The 22,923-nt window shown below is 37.4% G+C and overlaps 1 protein-coding gene across 1 annotated transcript in view; it reads right to left on the reverse strand.

Annotated features, from left to right (window-relative positions):
* The window catches only part of ATRNL1 (attractin like 1), a 431,538-nt gene that overhangs the window by 108,978 nt on the left and 299,637 nt on the right, over positions 1-22,923 (reverse strand). The window contains exon 27 of the mRNA XM_062496081.1: positions 5,566-5,673. Within this exon, the coding sequence (XP_062352065.1) occupies positions 5,566-5,673 (108 nt within the window). The remainder of the gene's footprint in view (positions 1-5,565; positions 5,674-22,923) is intronic.

Below are 22,923 nucleotides of genomic sequence, written 5' to 3' on the forward strand. Positions count from 1 at the left end.
CAACAGAAATGGAACATTTTCAGGGAGTCTGAAGAAGGAAGAGCTAGGGAGCAATCAGAATAATAATAGAGAGAGAGCTGAAAGGAGGTATCTAATGCAGCTATGGTACATAGTACCTGAGAAATGTTTGTCCATCCTGCTCTAAAAAGCCTCCAATAAAAAAAATTCCATCACCTCCTCAGGCAATTGCTTTCAGTGACTCAGCTTTATTATGAGAAGTTTTTCCTGGCACCTTCCTAAACCCTCCCTACTACAATTTAAGTCCATTACACCTTTGCCACCTGCAGTGCATGCAAGGAGGATTCTGTCCTCCTGATTGCTGTTTACCTTTTGCATATCTGCAAGTTATTACTTGGACTCCTTTAAATAGCCTACTCCAATTTCCTTGACTCTTCATTGTAGTCATATTCTCTAAGTCTCTGATTGCTCACATTGTTCTCATCTAGATTTTCTCTCCTCTGATCCCCCTTGAGCTACAGTGAGCAGCTCAAGACTATCACATGACTTTTCAGTAAGCTTGATAGTTCCTGTTTTCAAATACATATTGCCTTTGTGGTCACTGGAAACAAGGTGACCACTGGAGGGAAAATTTCACCATTATCTACAATAAATTATTCCTTTTTTACAAGGGCAGTGAAACTATCCTCTGATATTGAGACTAATATTAGAAACTGAGCACATCAAGAGGAAAGCTGATGATCTGTACCAAGGAGTTGGGAAGAGCCTGTTCCTTGGCATTAGACATGATGTCATTAACACAATGCAGGTGCAATGCTGATAAAGCATGCAACTAGGTTAATTTTGTTCAAAACAAGGAAGGCTACATTTTAAAAAATTACTCACTGATTTAGTCAAATTATATAAGAAAATGAACCCACCTTAACTAGATTTATTTTTAAACCAAGCTAAAAAGTCTCTCTATTGGCAAGAGAAGCCAGCAGCAAAACTTATTAATATATCCCACAATTATTCAAACTCTACAAATCTCTACTACAGGATTTTAATGTGTTTTGGTAAGTCACTCTAATTTCCAGCAGCCATTCTTTTACAAAATGATAGCTGCTTGTGTCAGTGCACACCTTCCAATTATTTACTCAAATAAATGACCAATATTGGTCAATATTGGCTTCATGCTTATCAAAAGTGCCTGAGATTCAAAACTTATTCAATGCATCATAAATATTACTCACTAGAGAACACTATTTGCTAGAGAAACAAACATAGATTTTATTTAAAATTCAAAATTGTTGACATCATTGTACCTTGTCAGAAGCAGAGGATGGTCTAATATCTATGACAACTCTAGGGGAAATGAAGTAATTTGATGGGAAAACGACTGAAATATCTACTGTGTGCTCTTCTGGAGAAATAATTATGAAATAACACTGATTTGAAAAAAAAATGCAAGTAATACCACAAATACATCAAGTGGATGATCATCACAGCAGCAAATCTGCACTTGGTTCTTCTGCAGGCAATAACACATCTGTCTTTACTCCAGCAGATGCAGCACAGTAGATGCTGCTGTTCAGAGTCTTTGAATGACCAGACATGAAGCATTTTCAGCAGTGTCTACCTTATCTTACCTAAAGAAACAATCTGTCCCAATCTCAAAAAAAAAAAAAACCAAAAAAAACAAAACAAAAAAAAAAAAAAAAAAAAAAAACAAAACACAAAAAAACAGAAATTAGGCAAAGTGGAAAAAAATATTCACTTCTCAATTAATGTCTACAGTAGCTGAAATGGCTGTCAGCAGCACAGTACTTTTGAAACTCTTTAAAATTTATTTACATTTTAGGGAAATTTATTTTTTGCCTAAAGGAGGTTTAGAATATGAAGATAACCTAAATGATTCAGCTTTTGGTATATACTGAGAAGTAAAAAGCAACCAAGTCTGGAAATAGTTCAGATATCTGGAAAAAAAGAAATGAAAAGAATAAAAAACATTTTAACACTGAGGTCACTGAGTGCCAAGAAGCTCAGCAATGAGTATCTATTGATCTGTGATGCTACTTTGATTTCTTTTATGATTCTGGTAGTGGAAAAAATTATGGTTGTATCACAAAATAGCTAATATTCTCAAACTCTCTGGACAGGGTGCTTCTGCAGTTTTCTGGCTCTGCCCTTAACAGCCTGTGCTGCGTGCTACTGCTGGCAAGGGGCCCTTGGGAGTTCTCTCTCTCTTTTTACCTTCCCCTGGGTCACCAGTGACTTCACCAGAGCTGCACTGGGCTGTTCCTCTCTTGGGACTCAGAGGGTCAATGCCTTCCAGACTTCCTTTCCCCTCCTCCATCACAGTGGTTTTAGACTGCTCTTGTTCTCCCCAGGAGGGAGTGAGGGGTGTCCTGCCTCCAGCTTCACCTTCCTTTTAAGGGCTCACCCAGATTTCATCATCTCCAAGTAGTGCAATGGAAATCATTATGGAAGAAGATGAAGATGTACATTAGGATTAGCATGGGTTAAATATCATTTTTATCATGGCACAACAGGAGTGGGTATTGCTTGGTCCGTTGAGAATTGGGACCCTAACATCCCATCAGTATCATTAGCAAGGCAGTGGTTGGTGTGATACAGGAGGGAAGGAGGGTAAGGGAAAAATCAACTCTGATTTCTTTTGTGTTAAGCTTAAACCGACAATAAAACATTTGAGAGCTGTTATAAAGCCAACATGACAGAACGGATAACAAGATGAGACTTGTTCATGTAAAGGTGGCCTGAGGAGGTAAAACTGATAAATAATGTTGTTGAAAGGGGTAAGAACAAAGGCTATTGTCAATGCTTAACCCCACTCAGACAGCAGGGAAGAGGAGGAATATGATGCAGATTAAAGTTTTTTGAAAGAGTTAATATTGAGATACTGTCATTCTGTTGGCAAAACATTAACAAAGATAGACTGATTGATAGAGACTCCAAAAAAATAACTGAGGTGCAACTCTCCGCTGTAGTGTTTTAAGGATTTTATTTTTATCTGTTGCAAATTGCTGCTAACTGAAAATAGGCCCAAATATTATCAGTTTTATTGTAGGTATCTAAACTAGGCAACCATTTTAAGTACAGTACTTATAATCTTGGAGGTTTCAGTTTTTTTAATCTATTCTAAACACCAGGTAAAAAAGTGCCTTACTACTGCAAACTAAACCTCTACAGTGAAACAGCTGCAATGGATACTTAGAAATAAATGTAAAATATAGCTGTTAACCAAAGAGCATCCTGGCATTACCACGTGCAGTCACATGAATACTGCCATGTACCGGAGCATCTGTATTCAGGCAGAACATGAGCTGTATAAAACCACCACCATGTGAGCCAGGTGACATTAATGAACAGCAGCTTTACTGTGCAGCTGAATGAGAGACTTGCAGCAATGTCTGGAAGAGTTCAGTGACATTACACAGTGCCCAAAGGGCCCAGGGATCAATGCGGTGTCACTGGAAGTGTCGGAGTTATTACAACGTCAATAAAAGTATAGCAACACTGTCCAAAGTACCAGCAAGTAACACACGATGTCAATTAAAGTGTAAGGAGAGGGAATTCAATGCACCATCATCAAAATCGGAACCCCTGGTATATCAGTGCAAGATCTCTGCAACGCCAGCAGAACATTCTGAAGTTACCATATATTCTCATTTTTTCCACAAAAGATCTCTAGCTTTAAGCCTCCCAGTGTGCATCAGATATGACAAAATTATTAAAGTAGTTTAATGATTTAATTCAACAAGATTAAGGCGACAGCTATTTCATACTATTCGGCTCCTAAGCACTGCATCCTGGAAATGTGTGACCTGGATTCCCCTCAGTCCGAAAGAGCAGAATATGAAAAGAATGACAACTAAAATTTTTAGTGTCCTTTCACATAAAAGCTTAATATAGCCCCTTCATTTTTTCACACAATATATACCAAAGGACAATCAATACTTGAATCACATTCATTTAATCCTCAGCACAATGCTTATTTTGGATATAGATCAGTATATTATAATTCCAAGGAAATCTTGAATGGACTTCATTCGGGGTATAGCTATGTATTAATTAAGGAAAAAACACTACAGATTCTGAATTCTAAACAATTGCTAGAAAATGCTTGGCTAGGAAAAAAAGAACGTAATAAAAACTGTAAAATATAATTGAAATATCGTAGCATCTACCTCTTTTAGTTCTAAAATAAAAGACACAAGAAAGAAAATGTAGCAATTAAGTTGTGATGTTTATTTCTAAAGTTTAATTAAATAATCAGTATGTACAAAATTAGAATGTGGATGGCTCATTGTCCACTCACTGCCTCCATTTGAAAAGGAAACAGAAGAAAATCTTCTCTGATACCAGTGCAGAGACAATGAAACCACACTGCAAAAGAATTAACTTTTAACTGCAGTGTAATGTGTCCTTAGCTTGGGGAGCTGGAGAGTTTCCTGTTCCAAGACAAGAGGAGACAGAAGAAAGGTGGTTTTGGAGAAGAATGAAAGGGGTCTAGTTTTAGGTCAGCAAATACCACAGCTTCTTCAAAGAGATATGTCATTTTTACTCACCATCTATTCCAAATATTTAAATCGTGACAGTAAGAAAAATTGGGGTGACTTCCTGTTCGATAGCAGGACTGAGCACCTCACTTTGATAAGTACTCGAGACCTGAATCTTTTTCTTTCTGCTATGTTTTGTTTTTCACATTCCTCATTCTCCATGAACCTTGGAGGACTGGTAGATTGCATTTAATCTTCCACTTAGATTGGTTATTGAGAAAAGAAAGAGAAGCTTTGAATTTAAGAAGAATTGGCAGCAATGAAGAGTACAATCTTGAAAGATTTCAGAGCTAGAACACCTCATTTCTAGGTCTCACCATAAATAGGGTGATGTAATAACTGTAAACAAAATATTGTAAATAAAGTTAAAGGAGTAGAGGACCATCTCCCAAAAGCTGAACCTAGATTAGATATTCATTATTATCCACATATTGCAATTTCCCCTCTAGTTTCAGGTGAAACTTCTAGAATCCATTTCATGCATTATTACACCATTCCAATATCATCTTGCTTTGCATATTACTGTTTCTTTTCCAGTGTACTGCAATTGCAATAAAAGAATGCAGTAACGTAGCCATCTCCTACAAACACAACCATGCAGTACAGTCTGTACACTTTAAACCTCTGTGTACAAAACAACACTGAATTTTTACTCTAAGGTGCTTTAATTTGTTTGTTTGCTGTAATGTCTGTTAATTAAGGTAGATGTTAACTAGATGGCACTGTGTGCTTGAAGGACTGAGCATGACATTTGCTGCCTCCTTAATGCCCAAGTCCTGCATTCCTTCACCTCACATCCATCACAACAGGACTGCCAGGTGAGCTGACTGTCACCCCAGCCCAGGCTAATGGATTCTCCAATGGCTTTTGGTACAGCTTGTGTCATGAGATTAAAACTCTGCGCCTTGGAAATGACAAAACACACGTAGCTGAGACTTGTCAGCTCCAGGTAGTCAGATGCTGCTTGGTTTCAGAAGCAGATGCAGATGAGACTGGCAATATAAATATGCAAATCACAATGGTCCCTTGTCAGCACCACTGTTCCTACCTCTAATGGCCCTCGTAGAAAGTCTGTTTGCTCAGCTCCTACTTCCAGTGCTACATCGACAGAAGCAAAGGGGCGGCTGGCCATCTGCTGTCGCTCCCGCATAAGTTGCTGATGAGGAAAAAATGACGTTTGAACAAAACATTAAAAAATGCACCAGATATCAGTCTGCCCTACTATACCTCCCATTAAAACATATGAATGCAAACAGCATGCACACAGTCATATTTGTGATATCAAAGTGAGAAAGTTATACTAAATCATAATCATCACCATCTATATTTACTCGAGAAATGAGCACAGAATGTTATGATGCCTACAAATGGCCTTTAAGCTTGAACTCTGACAAACTTTCCAAATTAAAGCTTCCCTAACTGTCTGTTCTCTCTAAATAACTCTGCTATTTGTGTAAGTTGCAAGCAAATGTAGGAAATGGTTGGTAAAAATAGTTGAAGTCTAATTCCACTGATAATGCATGCATTAGAACACCTGCCAAAAACAAGTCCACTTGGCCTTCAAATTTTCATATTTCACAACTAAGCCAGATGGAGTTAATAGTGTCAGGACTCAATTTTCTGCAGGATCTTTTCTGCAGTTACTTTTGTATGAAGAATAATGTGTCAGGATGGGGAACTGTGCACCACTATATTAGAATACACTCAGCTATGCTCACAAAGCTTGTATAATCCCTTCCAATCATACCAGTGTGCACAGAAGTCCCAAGCAAAACCACAAAGTTAACTCATATGTCTTCCCCAGTCTGTAATTATAATGCTTATTAAACCACAATGAATAAAAATGATGACCAGCAGTAGATATTACAGATCTTACTCCACTGGTTCAGTGCAACTAATGAAAGCATTATTAAATATTTAAGGTGAATGAGTCGTGCAATTCAAGTGGTGTGTTCCTTCAGCTGAACAGGATGTCACAGCATCTTGAAGAGACAAAACACTTGCAAAAGTGATTTATTAGAAAATATCTGTTTCATTTTCCTAACACTTTTCTCCCTGTTATCTCTGGAAAGCTTAAAACATTAGAAAGTGGTGTCTGAATGTAAATGACACTAGCACTGTGACATACTGCTCATAAAAGCCTTTGAAATAATAAAATGTATGCAAGCAAATATTTGCTGGCAGCTTACTAATAAACACTGTTGATTTAAGATCTGTTACAAAGCAACAAACTCATTTCTTAGTGCTTCTTATGCATTTTGCCTCGACTTGCATTTTAAGATTGTCTATAGAAATTTAAAGATGCACTTGCAATGCTGAAATCAGAAGAGAACAGTTGCCTCTCAGTGCACAGCCAGTCCCTTCCCAAGGCTGTGTTTTATAGCCATGCCATGTGTTTGTCAGCAAGCACCTGCACAAATGGGCTCCCAGTATATCACACCAAGAGGGCCATCAATATGTCTGTGGGCATAACTGCATGTTTTATATTGAGAATAAATAAAAGCCAAGTATTAATATCTAGATGGTTAATTATGATTTTAACCCTTCAACATGAAACTGGTCGTCTCTGTCTAGGATTTTACATCAGCATTGATTTGCATCAATGTAATTTATTAATAGATTTTACAGCTGGAAAGAACTACTAGGGCCCTCCAGTCCTGCCAACAACTAAGCAAAGACCACAGAAATATAAAGTATAAAATACTGAGTCACTACATCCTAAAATTACTATATGTGCCTCCTTTTCTGCTTATAATAACAACAAATAAAGAAAACAGTGTTATTAGAACAGTCCTGCCACATGGAACTCATTACAGTATTCTAAGACTGCAGAGCTATTGGCAAGTGCTTACTTTTTAATGGGAAGCCAAACACTGTTTTAAACAAATAGAACTGCTTGGGGAAAATACTCAGATGAGCAGAACAACCTATGCTCCATATGCACATACTACCATTTAAAAGATTTATTTAACGCAGCTTATAAAGAAATGTATATTTGATATATTCTCTGGATTTTAAGGCCAGTAGGTTTCTCCGTTTTCTCCCGGTCAGGCATTCAGCAAAACCTTTTCATTCACAAGACAGTCACTGTAATTTTGACAGTCTGCCATTTGAAAATACTGCTACAAAGATTCTTAATTAGGTCTGTAAACAAGAATGAAAACTTCAAAATGTTTGGTTGCCCATAAAGTGCTGCTGATTTTGGCAGCAGAGCATTTGCCCATCAAAGTGCTATCTTCAAAGCAATGCTGTTTTCTCTTCATCATTTTAAAGCTCTCTGTAAGGTGCAGGACAGGAAAAACATCATGCAATGAGGAGAAATACAGGAAGCTGTTATGATGTTTAAAATAATTTTGAGGCTGGAAAAGGCCACTGTCTCCCACCATCTTCAACTGTCCATGTATTGGTATTGGGACAATGTTCTAGAGGTTCCAGTTATGGGGAATTCCTGTACCTCACCCATAGGGCAAGGAACATGGAAACTCTCTGAACATGCATTTTATGAGTAGAGAAAAAGCTCTTCCTTACCTTCTCAGATAAAAAAAAAAAAAAAAAAATTCCCCCCACAGATTTCATCACAACTGAGGCAGAATAAACATGGGATAGTGGAAAGTGAAACTACAATGCTGTTAGTTTTATATACTCAAATCGAAAAAATGTCTTCAATTTAAAAAAATCACAGAAAAAAACCCCAAACCCACACCTCTCCGGTAATTAGAGACATTCACTTTGAGACAACACATAAATACATAGTATGAACATGTAATATTCGAATATTTTATCACAAATTTAATCCATATCATTCAGAATGTAGGCATATCTCTAAATATTCTCTTTAAGTATAGAAATTAAAAATATTATTTTCTCAGCATAGGGCTGAAAAATTCAATGGGCATTTATATTTGACTGAGCAGACAACCAATTTCATGTTCTACCATAATTTTAAATCTCATTAAATACAAGATTATTGACAAGATTAATTTTTTAGACATCTCTATTATTTTGCAGCAATTCCAAGGTATTATTTTTTATCCTACCAAAGAGTTTTTCATTTAAAGTATAGAATTATAGCTGTCTTCAGTGAAGAACAGTAAGATGCTAGGACACTATAAATTAGGTCAATTTCTCACTCAACACCCATATAATTTTAAAGTATTTCTTCAAAACCCAACCATTTTGGCATAATTATTTCCTCATCATGGAAAATTCAGCTGATTCTGCACAACCATGTAGACATCCTGGCCCATAGATTATGATAATTTTGAGTTCTGGTGTCCTTGTGAAACAAGGATTTTGAAATGGGACCTGCTTTCCCATCTAGAAGTTTATCTCAAGAAAGCAGTTTCCTGGGAATGCAATTCAATTTTACCATTGATCAAAAAAATTCTCAAGGGAGATACTACTCCTCTGATCAATGCAGTTTGGAGTAAATTAAAATGTTCCATGGCATCTTATATGCACTATAATAAGGAAATGTATTTGTTGTAAAGTTCTTACTAAAGTAGAAATGTTTTGATATTTTTTTCTCTTGGTTGATAACATCACTTTAAAAATATTTTAATGCCTATATTATATTCATGTACAATAAAACACTCAATGCAAAATACATATTACAGTGAGTTAGCATTAACAGAATATAATATTTCAAACAAGCTCAGGCTGGCATGTTTCAAGTCATTTTAGGAAATGTTAGCAGTTTGTTTTTCTTTTCAGGATTTTTTTTTTTTTGGTGTTTTTGGTTTTTTTTTTAATTTCCCTCTTTAAGACTTGCTCTCTCATGTGGAATTGGATATTATTCTTCTTGGATACTATTCTTCTGACTAGTACTGCTTTTCTACACTGTTCACCTTCCAGCAAAACTGCCCTGGAAAAACCCTGATTGGAAAAAAATCTAATAAAGTGCATGAGTTGTTAGGAACTAGGAACTAGGTGTGCTTTCTCTTTCTTACACAGCAGCAGACATTCTTGAGAGACTGATAGATTAGGAGAGCTGAAAAGGAAGAGGCCATTTGGTGCCACAATAGGATGAACAGAGCAATCCTTTTGAAGATCTTTCTGTTTGGCACCTCTAATGAGCTCTTGTAGTCCATGGGCAACCAAAGGTACCTGGAGTGTGCCATAAAGGCTGCACTGACCAGTGTGCATGCCCAGGGTCACGGGGCAGCTGGACACTGGGGTTGGAGTAAGAGGTGGCTAACACCAGAAAAAATGTTCAGGAGGCTTCTGACTGCCAAACAGAGCCAGGAAGTATCAGTACACTATTGCAGAAATAAGGATACGGCAGGCAAAAAAGTGTTCTATTATTTTAACAGCAACAGCTGCCTAGGCTTTTCAGTTTTTCTTGACATCTTAGATGGGCTTGGCTTTCTTCCTAGATCACATCACCATCAACGTGCTACAAGGACACGTATGACTTTTGTCAAGGTGAATTTTGAAAACCAGGAAAATGGTAATTCTGCAACTCTCTGAAAACTGCTGTCTAGTTCAGTGCTGCACAACCCTCCTAGTGACAAGGATTTTCCAAATGTCTAATTTGAAATTCCTGTTCTGCTTATTCATCCTGCAGCTCTGACTTGTCTTCAGTTACAACTTGGTCACCTCCTTTGCTGCTTCTGTACTGTCAACTGCTGATGTGAGTAACATCCAAAGGCTACAGCCGAAGTGTTAACAATGCCATGCATTAAATCTGAGTTTTATAGGAAAGTATTTGCAAGGAGAAAAAAATGTCAAAACTTCACAGAGAGTTGCAGTGACGAATTCCTGATCACACTGTATTTGATAAGCTCCAAGGTTTAAAAAAATTAAGACTGCATGTAAATGGACAGTCCTGGAAAACCAGAGCCTATCTAAGCAATGAAATCTACCCATTCATTGAATATTCTTGAGGGTTCTTACAGCCAATCAACAGAAGTAAGTTACATGGACTTACACGCATCTGCATGGAACATAGATATTTTAGTTAGAAAAACATTTAATTCTCTTCCCAAATCTTAAGTTCTCATTTTCAAACTGAATTATACATAGTGATATTTTAATGAAGCTCTGATTATTCATTTTAACTTGCAGAAGACAAAGCTTGCCTTCTCTGTAAATTTTTTCATTGTAACTCTTGGTGTTGAAAATCACTTCAGATTAAATTGGCTATTTATATGGCTGGAAAGGAGAGCAATTTCTCATTTACATGTAGAATAAACTATTTGACTTGGTTGATATCCAAATCAACAGCTTTCATTGGGAAGTCAGATCACAGTCATTAAACTTTTTTGTTGGGTTTTAGGCGAAATAAGCTCACCATTCCATGACTGCATGAGGTACAGTGATTTTAAGAGATGGGTAAAAGCTGGCAGAGGAAACCAAGCAGCAGGAATAGCCGCAGTTCTGACAGCAGTCTGACAATCTGAACTCAGTCATTCCCTCCATCATGAACTTCCTAAACAATCATTTCCCTCTGCCTCATTTCCCACCATGCTAAGTGGAAAGTGCCCTGACACAAGAGTGCATTCAGGTAGGCAATGAGATATTACAGTGATGGACATAGTATAACGTGCTATTTGCACTGCAAAATAGAGTCTGTAGAAACTTCCTGAGATACCAGGGCCTATTCCATGTCACTTTCTTTTAAGATTGCCTGAAGAACAGGTGCTCTGAGGCGTGTGCAAAGGTCTGTCATGGGAAAAAAATGAGAGGAGCTATACTTTTTGTCCTAGCTTTATACTGAATAAAATGAAGGGTTATTTAAACTAGACATAGTCCAGCAAACAACAGCTAAGACATACTTAAAATACAGTGTACACATCCCCAAAAAATAACAGTTCCAAAAGGTCAAGTTTTTATGTATCCCTTTTGGAAACCAAATACCAGTCGTCTGCAATTTCCCTTGAACAAATCAAAAATCAGAAAAAAAGATGAGCCCTGAAAAGGTCATTTTGTTGCTAGATCCAAGGAACAGATATTTAATGTATTGCACATTAGCAAGCAAAGAGCAAAATGTGAATCTGCTGTGATTTCAGCTTTTGGAATTTTTTGATACTGGAATAGAATTCCCATCTCTAGAACATTGAAAGTGGCACTCTGGGTGACACTCATTTGCCAGCAATTTATGGGGGATCATGTTACAACAAAGTTGTGTTTGATCCATCGTATTTTTTTCCTTAAAGAATATTTTAGCCTGAGGAGATTTTTTGGGTGCTAAGAATCAAAAATAAATTCAAAATTCAATTTCCTGCTTTAATATTTAAGAAGTGCTAAACAAGACCTAATCCTATTATCTCTTTCACTTGGATCACAATGAATCCATGTTGCACATTTGCACAGATCTGTAACCTCGAACATTTTAAAGGTTCCTAAAGAGGTACTCAAGTCTTTCAGTAGGCCTTGCTAATCCCAGAATTGTGCTCTTATCCTTAATCGAGTGGGGTTAAAAAATCCTTTCAGCAAACTGTTGAATATTTTGCTGCTAGCTAGCAAAACCATTTTCAGTTGACAGAAAATTTCTGAAAAATGCTTGTTCTGCAAAGTAATTCTGTGTACAGAGGAAAGAGCCAGATCAACTAATTATACATGTTGAAACGTTTCCACAGAAGACATTCTGTATTTGCCTAAGGACAGTTGTTTATAAGTAAATATATTAAAATATGTCTTAAAATTATTTCGGAATATGAAAGAGAGAGTCAAGTATCCTGTGGTGTAAACTACCTCTTGGAACTCTGTCATCTACAATGGTGCCACATAAGTAATGATTTCAAAATGTCTTCTAAAGAGCTACTTAAAAACATAACTACTATTTTTATGAGTGAAGTAGTCACAGTGTGAAACTTCTTTCAAATAAAAAAATCAGCCCTTCCTACCAGTGGGGTTAAGCTATGGCCTTTTGACATGAGGCACCATGAATATTATCCATCATTGCCATAACTGTTAAAAACCAGCTTTAGTTACTTATCTTCAACAACAGATGTCAAGCTGGCAATTCCCAGCTCTTCCCAAAGTAATTTGAATTGCTTTAAAGATGGCAAACATGTTCTGATGAAGGAACCCGGGTTTGAGTGGTACCCCATGAGATCACTTGGTCCACCCCTGTGCCTTGGTCTGACACAAGGGCACTGAGACCATGATTTTTCTGGCAGATGTATATTTTTTAAAAAGGCCACAATGGTGGAGGTTCCACAGTCCCTCTAGAAGTTCAGAGCACCCAAATGAAATCTCCATGCTGAAATTTAAGCCAATTGTTTCTTGTACTGTCTGCAGTGGAGACCATTCTCTGCCTACAAGTGAGGAGAAATGTCCCCCAATACTTTTGTGTGTTTTACAAGAGTTCTTTATAAATCGGAAGTTTCCCTTTACTTTCCCAACTGTAAACAAACATGACTGAATTGGAGCTAGGCCAATTTATAAAAAGCTGAAGTGTCTGAAATGTACCTGGATCCCAGGCCCCATAGTCACTTCAGGTGATCAAAATACACAGATTTTCTTTCCAGATGACATTGAATACAAGGCTTATATTTCTTCTTATTTTTTAATGAAATCGTAACATGTACAAAAGTTATAAAAGAAGAGAAATAATAATACTGAGTAGAAAAACCAGGCTGTGCTCCAACAAAGGTGAAGTTTGCCTTTATTATTGCCTCTAGTTGTTTAAAACCATCTATTATTTGAGATTACTGGTACTGATAAAGTGAAAATGTAAATTAAACTTTTTAAGTGCAGCACTACTGACAATCATAGAACTATCCTGAAATGATCCTTCAGAAGCTCCTTAAAGCACAAATGATATTACCATTAAGGAAGTTAAACTGGTGATGTACCATGACTGATTCCTTTTAAGGCTTTCAAGCTTTAATCTTCAGAGTATTTAGCAAGTAACCACCATTGTCACTGCCTTGCAAAGGTGTCCTGGTTTACAATACAACATACATATTCTATTACCATCTGAGAAGTGTGATCATCCTTATCTCTGTGGGAAATGTCTTCTGTTGATGGGCCATCACTGATAAGGGTGATCATCCTTATCTCTGTGGGAAGTATCTTCTGTTAATGGGCCATTGAGTCCTACTATAGAACTGATAAGATTACTTCATCCCATTGGGAGATGCTCCAGCCAGGAGGATGAGCCAAGCCTTTCCTACCTAGATAAAAACTGAGGTTTAGAACGCCAAAGGCAGCCTTTCTCCACTGGATTCCAGAGGAAGAACCAGGTCCTTATCCACATCATCGCTGGACCCTTTGGAGGAAAACTGCACCAGCACCCTGACTGACAGGGTATCAGGTTGTATTCTGACTCTGTCAGTGGTTTTATTTTTATTATTGCATGTATTTTGTTTTTTTCTTCTTTTTTTTTTTTTTTTTCTCTTCCCTATTAAAAATTGTATTACTGACTTGAAGTCTCACTGGTTTTGCTTTCCAAACCAGTACAAAAGGGGATCAAAAAGAGGTACCTTGACCAGTGTTCCTGCCTATTTCAGGATGGAAATGCCCTGACCCACATGAATCCCCATTGTAAGGAGCTGAATGCTACAGTGCTGCTGTCTGGGATGTGTAAAGGCCTTCTTGAAAAGCCTTACAAATTTTGACCCTGTGTTGTAAGGTTGTTAACTCCCTTTTCATTAAAAATTACCCTCATTTTTAGCTCAACCCCTGCATCCAGCAGCAGTTTTAGTACCCAGTATTTTTCACAATGGCCATTCAATTACAAATCATTAGTAAAGACACAGTTGTAAGTTATAGCTAAGATCAGAAAAAAGTCTGGTCACTCCAAACGTACAGAAATTCCTTGTAACAAATCCCATCCACTTGGCATTTTCAGTGAGAAGAGATATGGTTAATCAACATAAAACTAGGATACCCATCTGAAATCTAGGTGCTAGCCAAAGAAATATTCTGAACTTCACAGATTTGCTCACCATACATGGTACATTCAGATCAGCAAGAATTGAGCACTCTGGAATGGGCACAGCCAGCTCATGTGCAGGGGAGCAATAGGCTCTGAAACTGATGCAGTTCTGCTGTTTGATCAGAATAATAATGTGAATTAAAGCAGCTCCTCTTTGTTCACGTTGCTTCTGTTTGAAACAACTGATTTAGCAGGTGTGAGATGCTACACTTTTAATGGGGGCTGCTCAAGAATACTTGAACAGGAAAAGCTGATGGAAAAGCTTTCTACTGCAGCTAGAGAACTAAGAAATCAAGACCACTGAGCATCCCTTACCTTTGAAAGAAACCAAGGAACCAAGACAGTTTGCTCCGAGTTCAAATATCTTGAACAGGAAAATACAAAATTCAAGAAATTGCTGACAGTAGAAAGTCTGAAACTTAAAACATTTCTATTGAGAATTATTTTAAGAGTTGATTTGCTAAAGGGACAAGAACTGTCCAATCTCCTAAAATATTCCAGCCATATCAGAATTTCAGAAATAGAGGGTTTTCAAGCATTAACTACACCAAAAAATTTAAAAGTCAGTTCTGAAATAAGAAGCGTAACACTAATTCCAAGAGACTACCTAGTATCTGTAGCAGCAGAAGTCAGATTGCTCCTCTATTAATCTTAATAATTTTGTGCACAAACCAGCTGCAAATGAAGAAATCTGATTTTCCCAGTACTGTTCCTACAAGGGATTGTACCAGCCTGTGTGCGTGCATACTCTACAGATAAAAAGAAATAGTGTGAAGAAGTTAATCCCTCACTGCTGCTACACTGAGACTTTCAATATAAAAGTGACAGAGTGTAAATCAAAGCACCCTGGCATTTTGAGCTCCAGTCAGAATGTTTCAGGAGAGAGAAGTGGGACGATTTAGAGTTCATCAATTATATCACATCAAATTAGCCTCTATCACAGGCTTGGCTCGACAGCTTTCATCTATTTTAATTTACAACAGAGAGGACAGCCAAGTACAGGACTGTGGCAATGACACAGTCAGAGGGAAGCACAGCACTTTTGTGTCATAGGAATGGAAGGCTTGTCTGAACAGCCACTTCAGCTGGGTCAAACACTCCAAACACATTTAGTTTCTTCCATTTGCTTTGATCCAACATCCACATCCTTATTTCAGGAAGCAACGTACTCAACATATTTTTAGCCATTCTGCAGTCACTGTCTTTCTACAGACTCTTTTCTGTATACATCCAACTCACACAGTGATTTACCTCTGCAGTTAAATCCTTAAAACAGATGAGTAGACCAGGGGAGTGCTATTGTAACTGTATGTGGTTAGGACATAGGCTAGCTACCTTAAAGTAAAACCACCATCAGTAAATTGTTAGAATTTGCCTTCCAACTGACAGACTTTAAATTTGAATTTGCCATGGTTATTTGAAGACACTGACAGTGCAATAACTTAAATCACAGTGAAGCACAGGAAAGCAATGAAGGACCATACACAGATGCAACTTCACAAAACATTTTATATTACGAATTCATCCCTTTGCTATGGATATGATCACAAGCACTGTGCATCATTTAAATTGCTGTTTAGAGGCTTAGACAGATTCAAACAGAAAATGGGCCTTGTGTTAGCACTGCATAGTGGGGAATTTGCACAACAAGGATGAAAAGCCAGCTTTACTGTTTCTACCCACAGTAAATCCTAAGAAAGAATCAAAAAGAATAATGACACTTTTCCACACAGCATTCGGTTTCCCTCTTCTCCTAAAATCCTTCCCTTAACACAGGAAAATGAAAGTAGGAATTTTAAAATGCATATATTGCAATGATTAGTTCACCAAAATGAGCAGGGACTTCCAAAAGTATATTTCCACAGTCTCTGTGCACATTGGAATTACGTGTGCATTGCTTTTACCTGCTTTCCTCTAAAATGGCCCATTTCCAAATTAAACATTGCAAGCTTTAGGCAAGTCAAGGTCATCTTTCCCATTCCTTTGTCTCCTCCCCAGGCTTGACTTTGCTGGTAGGATTTTAAGTAGTGAACTTCTAATAGCATTTTTATGGCAGTCTTAAAGGGTTTTTTTAAATAATTGTATCAGATTAAAATGCTTAGGGACGAATAAATTATCAGAATTTCTGACTGCTACTTTTTAGAAAGTCTCACATGATATTAAGAGTGGTTAGTTGGAGCAAAAACTTAAGAGACAGTATTATCTTTTACCTAGAATCTTAATTGGCTCCTTTTTATATGCAGTCTTATAAAGTTTGTATAAAGAGCAAATGAATACAACACTATATTCATGGCATTCCTCTTACAAAACTGAAAACAGCAGACATTCTTATATTCTGCAACAGTATGTCCCTTTCTGCATAGGAATCTTTTACCTGCATTAGAAAGAGCCCTAAATTTTTCAACAGTGTGGACTTGTCTTCTGCTATTGTTTCCAGCTGGATTGGTTTAAAATGTCAAGGAACCTGCTATGTGTTAATAGATTTTTTTTTTTATACAGGCATGTGCTAAATTTTCAAATCTACATCACCATAATGTGCAAGACAGCTGGAATTTCATTAATCGAAATTTTTTTACCAAGAAAAAAAACCAATAACATTCTTTATCGGGAGACAAAAGAAACCAAAGATAATATCTATGAGTTAAAGATGCCACACATCTCAATAATTTTCCTCAGCATACCTGTATTTATCACAGTGCATTCAAAGTAACGACTTGCCCTCAGGAGCTCCTTTAAAAGAGCATGACAACGATTTGGTTAATTAATTTTCCCTAGTTATTTGGAATTGAGGAAGTATTCCAAAATGTAATACTCAAACCCTTCAACATGATTTTCGTATTTGGGGCTGTGGTGGTTGCTTGATTATTAACACGGAAAAAGAGATTTCTTGATTATGTGAACTTTCTCTTTTAAATAGATGTGTTTTAACGAACACATATGAATTCAAGGTGACATTCACTTCTGCAGGGAAACATTTATATTCTCCCTCCCCTCTAACTAAGGGCCAGCAAACCTTCTCTACTTTCACATGGCTAAGGATCTCACTCAATCTTAGCTCTAGCACAGGTTCAAAATGCCAAATGACAGCAGGGAAGCCTGGGACACAACAGAGGAGGCAGCTCCTTCTTGTGAAGCAAAGGTCAGGCTCCTGTCAGTGACAGTGAGCTGAAAGACCACAAAGGTGTGAAGTACAAGAGCAGTGGTGGCATGTGATGACCTGAAAGCATTCTCTGATCCTTCCCTGCCGCACATAAATGAGGTGGACTACAGAAGCCATTAAAGGTACTACAGGAAAAATTTCTGGATAATGCCCCCATTGCAGTTTCCCCTGCACTTGTGGAGGACTTTCTCCACCAGTGTGCAATGCTTGAGACAAACTATTCAGATTTGGCACTGGGATGCTGTACACTGCTAACAGGTCCCAAACCTTCAGCTAAGGCCATCAGAAGGATGATTTTCCTCTACCAGGTTAGGAGGAGTTTGGAGCTTTTCATGCAGTTTTGTATAGCAATTCCTTACAACCACACTTCATACCAGTGTATAAATCCAGTTTATTTAGAGGCAGGCAGCGTGGCAGTGCCGGCATACAGGTCTGAAAGACCAGCATCAGCTGTGATTTTTCTTATGTGCAGCCCTAACACTTGTATTAGGGGAAGCCAATATGAAAAATCCAGCAGCAAAGACACCTTGATGAGAGGCAGAGGGAGACTGAACAGTCCCACTCAGTGGATTATTAAAATGAGTATTACCAAATTAAAAATATACACAGGCACAGGTTACTTTAACCACATCTTGTCCTTCATGTCCTATGTGGCCATTTTTGAGGGTCAGTACACAGGAGCTACTTTAACCTGGGTAAGAAGCTCCAAACAGGTCCCTACAAATAATTTGAATATTTTTGGTGACTGATTATGTTAATTTTTTCAAACTTCTATCTGATTCAAAGTGAAAAGAATCATATTATCCTCACAGGTAATTTTTAATATTTTATGAATACTCAGATGAATTAGAAAAAGGTCTAGCATTTTTGTTTTCTAAAAATTTACATCTTTAGCATGAAGCTACAATTGCCAACATTCATGATTCAAAATCCACTCTATATAAGAGCTCCAAAGTGGTCATTTGACATTTATTGCTTTGTCCATGCTCAAACACAAAAGGTAGGCAAACTACACTAATAGATTTGGTTTCATACAGGAATAGCATTGCACCTCCAAATTGATTGTAAGAATACAGCCTTATTAGAAAATGAATAATTTTTAAAGAGGATTGGAATATTTGCCCTAATATTTGTTTTCTAATTTATCAACATTTTGATTCCCTTCCATTTGAATTCTGATGAACGAGTCTTATGATTTCAACAGTAAAAGTTTGCTTGCAGTTATATTTCACTGGCCTTTAAAATAACGTGCTTTCATTCCTGTCCTACAGGCAAAAGTCATTTCTGAGTTTCTCAGTTTTTGATGGAGGGAAATTTTGACCTAATTTTCTAAAACTTTAAAGGCAAAAAATGTCAACAATTCTTAAACATGGTTTTTTAAACTCAAGTGCTATAAAAGGTGCTTCAATAAAAATCAATATATGAAAATTGTGGTTTATCAAATTATTTTTTTGCAATTGGCTCCAGTCACATCCAAAAATCCTCCCTTAGGTTGTATCAACATTTTAGAAATACAGTGATTATACCAATTAAAAAAAATTGGGACTATTTGTGTTTTCTCTTTCATATCAGTCAGTATCAGAGTCCAAATTTCTAAAATCTACACCCTAAATTTTCTTCTTGTCCGTCACATTTCTTTCTATGCAGAAAATAAAATAGATCCCTTTTTGAAAACCCACTATTTCTGACATCAGTTTACATATGCTCCAGCATGGATTTCAAAATAGATTTTATTTTAAAAACTCTTGCTTGATTACAAAAGTACAGGTTATACAGTTTAGTACTCAAAAATGAATGGTTTGTACCTGAATTAGTCCAGAGAAAAGAGAAAAGTAATTGGAATTCACAGATGCTGAAACACAGCTTGAGCTACTTGCACTTCTTTCCTTCATTTATATTCAATGAATCAAGGCTTACTGCAGCTGAGTATCTCAATTATTACCATTAAGTCCCTGCATTCTAAACCACTTACACAGCAGAGATCAGGTCCTGCCCTAATCAGGTCCTTCATAGTTTTCAGAAAACAGCAAATGCAATGTGAACCACACTGAGAGTAAGAGTTGACACCACTCAGACTGACAAGTTCCAGGTTATGCTAAACCAGAATGGCATTCCATACCTTGTCAGTGAAAAGTCCCCCTTGTTTAGTTCCCATTTAATGAGAAATTCTGATTTGTTTTTCTGATACATTTAAAGTTCTGTGCCAGAAAATATTTTTGCCTTCAGTTTTGCATAGACAACATGGAGACAAGTGGATTTTATTCTGCTGTTTGGTTCCTTCTCTCTTGAGCATTGACACAACAAAATATTTAACTCGTTAGAGGGATTTGCGTAAGGGAACACTGCAGTATTTAAGAGTGGATAAAACACAGTTAAACCCCATAGAATAAACATGTTTCCTCTACATTTTCATTCATTATCTATATTGTCTATCTAAATAGCTTGATTTGGAGTAACTAAAATATTTTAAAAATTCCTTGCGTTGAAGCTAACATAATATATACACTGAATACAGTTATTTAAACAGCCAGACCAGCTCATGTAATAATTATACCAGCATTTACTGCAACTACAAGTAGGAAAGGATAGCTGGATATTGGCATTATTCTTTCTACAGTGTACAGGGGGCTGCTGAGCTAGTGTGAACATATAAAACACAACTTTTTTTAGCAAGTCAAAGTCAGGCTTACACAGAATGAATGCAAATAATTTCCATACATATAGGTGTACCAAATTTCATGTATTCTATTTAATTCCAATGCATATTAGGCTTTCACAGCTGAGTGAAGAGGATTTTTTAATACAGATGGAAAGTGAACTGAAGAATCACGTTGGCTACAGACTGCTGGACAAGCCAAGAGACCTGTAAGCCAGTTTCCTCTTCTGAAAAAAGTGTCAAAATACACAACAGAGAGCTACCTGGAACTGCAGCACCTTCTGAACATTTCAGAGATCAACATTCACCTGGCCCAAACCAAAATAATTCCATTTTTCATCCATTCATTGGACAGTTTCCCTGAAATATCTCATTTCTCATATAGAGCTGACATTTAGATAAAGTAGTATTTTTGAAAAGAAAAATAGGCTATTTAGCTTTAGCAATAAATAACAAGAAACATTTAGTGTAGGGATCATTGTCATAATTTCAAGGATTTTACTAATTCTATACATAGCTTGAAACCATACAGCAATGTTTCTGATCCTACTGTACATCAAAGAATTACATTAATAGCTATGCAGAAAATAAACAAAACCAAATTGTGTGAAGTAAGACACAGCCATGATGAGAGATGGCACACAGTTTATTGAATTTAGTCTGGGGTTTTTTTGTTAATCTTGTATTTCCAGACAATATTTTGGCCCTTTAACATACAAACTGCAGATTGGTAGGTATGACTCAGCTGCACAAAGCAGCTCTTTTATTTTTCTCTCCTGAGGCAATCCTTGCCCATAAGCAAACTCATTTTACATCACCTCAGCTATCACTGGCAAACTCACCAGCAGCACAGAAGAATCAAGCTGTGATGTGTCATGAAGCAACAACAGAGGCTGGACCTGCAGCTTACCACACGCTTAAAGGACTTCTAACACCACTTCACCTAGACATAAGTTATATTTACTTTTCAAAGAGGAAGCCTCTACTACCACCCTAATGTGAGCCATCCATTTCAGCTGCGTTTCTCAAGGAAATTTTGTTTAAGAGAAACTTCCCTAGTGTTAGTACTACAAATATACATACACACGTGGCTCAATACAGCACCCTTTTTTTAACAGTTTCATACAATTTCTAACAAAAGGCACAATTTTTAGCCACATTAACAGACCAACCAGCACACCAAGCTGCCACAAACTCCTCAAACAACTGAGCATTGCTTGTGGGCATATTGTTATTTCTGCTAAAAAACATCAAGGCTATATGATGCAAAATTTTGGAGACATTGGCCAGACTTAGGATATGTGAAAGGCTCCTAAAATATCTGGATTTCCACAGAGGTGGTTTTGGAGGGCTGTGCTTTAGCTCGGTGCTGCAGACAATTGTACAAGTGCACAGAGCTTGGCTGCTGTGTTTCCTAATGCAAAATGACATAGTACATTATTTGCCACATCAGGAAAAGCAGAAACTGTGCCCTAAGGCAGAACATCCTGAGTCATAATTATTCAATTACCATGTTTAAGACCATCCACTGTTGTGTGAGCACTGTGAAAACAAGGCATAATGAAGTGGGTTACACCAGGTCTGACATTTCACTCTTCTGTCTGATCATGCTCACTTTGGGGATTTAATTCAGTTCTGCTATATAGATCTGTGAGGCTTATTTTTATCCCCATTTTAATACTAAACTAGAAATCATTTGTGTTTACATGTTATGGAAATATTTCATGCTACATTAAAAAAAATTACAATCTACCGAAAGAGCACACTAAAAATATTTTAAAATATTTCAAATCTAGGGAGCTAGAAAAATAGAAGAATTATTAATTTATTATTATTATCAATGAAAACTGCACATACTGATCTATACAATATTGCACATTTTTATTACAACACAGGACTGTGCATACAATCATTGGGGAATGCTATGAAGAAGAGAAATTATAGAAAAATTAATTAAAAAACCCCAGCACAACAAGAACGATTATAACCACAAGAATGTTTCTGCAAAACAAAAGCAATAACAAATAAAAAATGATTGGAGAATGTTTACAAGGTTATTTCTCATCTGCCCAGCACTATAACAGATGATTTAAAACATATTTAATATTTTATGCAACAGAACCCATAGGTAGCAAGAGCTCAGCTCTCACCCTGATGGAGCAGACTGCAGCAGGGAACCCCAGTACAGCCCTGAAGCCACAGGCAACTCCAGGGACAGGACCCCTTCCCTCTGTCCTTTCTTTGCAGAAAAGAGAGGAACTTGGGTTTCTGCCATGATGGCTCCTCCCTCAGAAGGGGCAGATTTGGGATGGATTTGCTCTCTCCTTCAGAAATGGCGTAGGAAGACCTCTTTCTGCACTCCTGCACATGTCCACCTCCTGACAGTGCCCTCACAGTCACCACACAGAGGCAGCAGGGGCAGAATCACAGGATATCCCAAGTTGGAAAGAGACCAACAAAAACGGAGTCTAACTCCTGACCCTGCTCAGGGCAGCCCCAAGAATCCCACCACGTACCTGTTCTCCAAACTGTCCTTCAACTGTGGCAGCCCTGGGGCTGTGACCACATCCCTGGGGAGATGTTCCAGTGCTCAGCCACACTCTGAGTGAAGCTTTTCCTAATATCCAACCTAAACATTCCCTGACACAGCTTCAGGCCTTTATGGATGGTACAAGCTGAGCACTCGGTGGTGGTACACTATTTG

Source organism: Cinclus cinclus, chromosome 7 (genome assembly GCF_963662255.1).
Source record: "Cinclus cinclus chromosome 7, bCinCin1.1, whole genome shotgun sequence".
Lineage (NCBI taxonomy): Eukaryota > Metazoa > Chordata > Aves > Passeriformes > Cinclidae > Cinclus > Cinclus cinclus.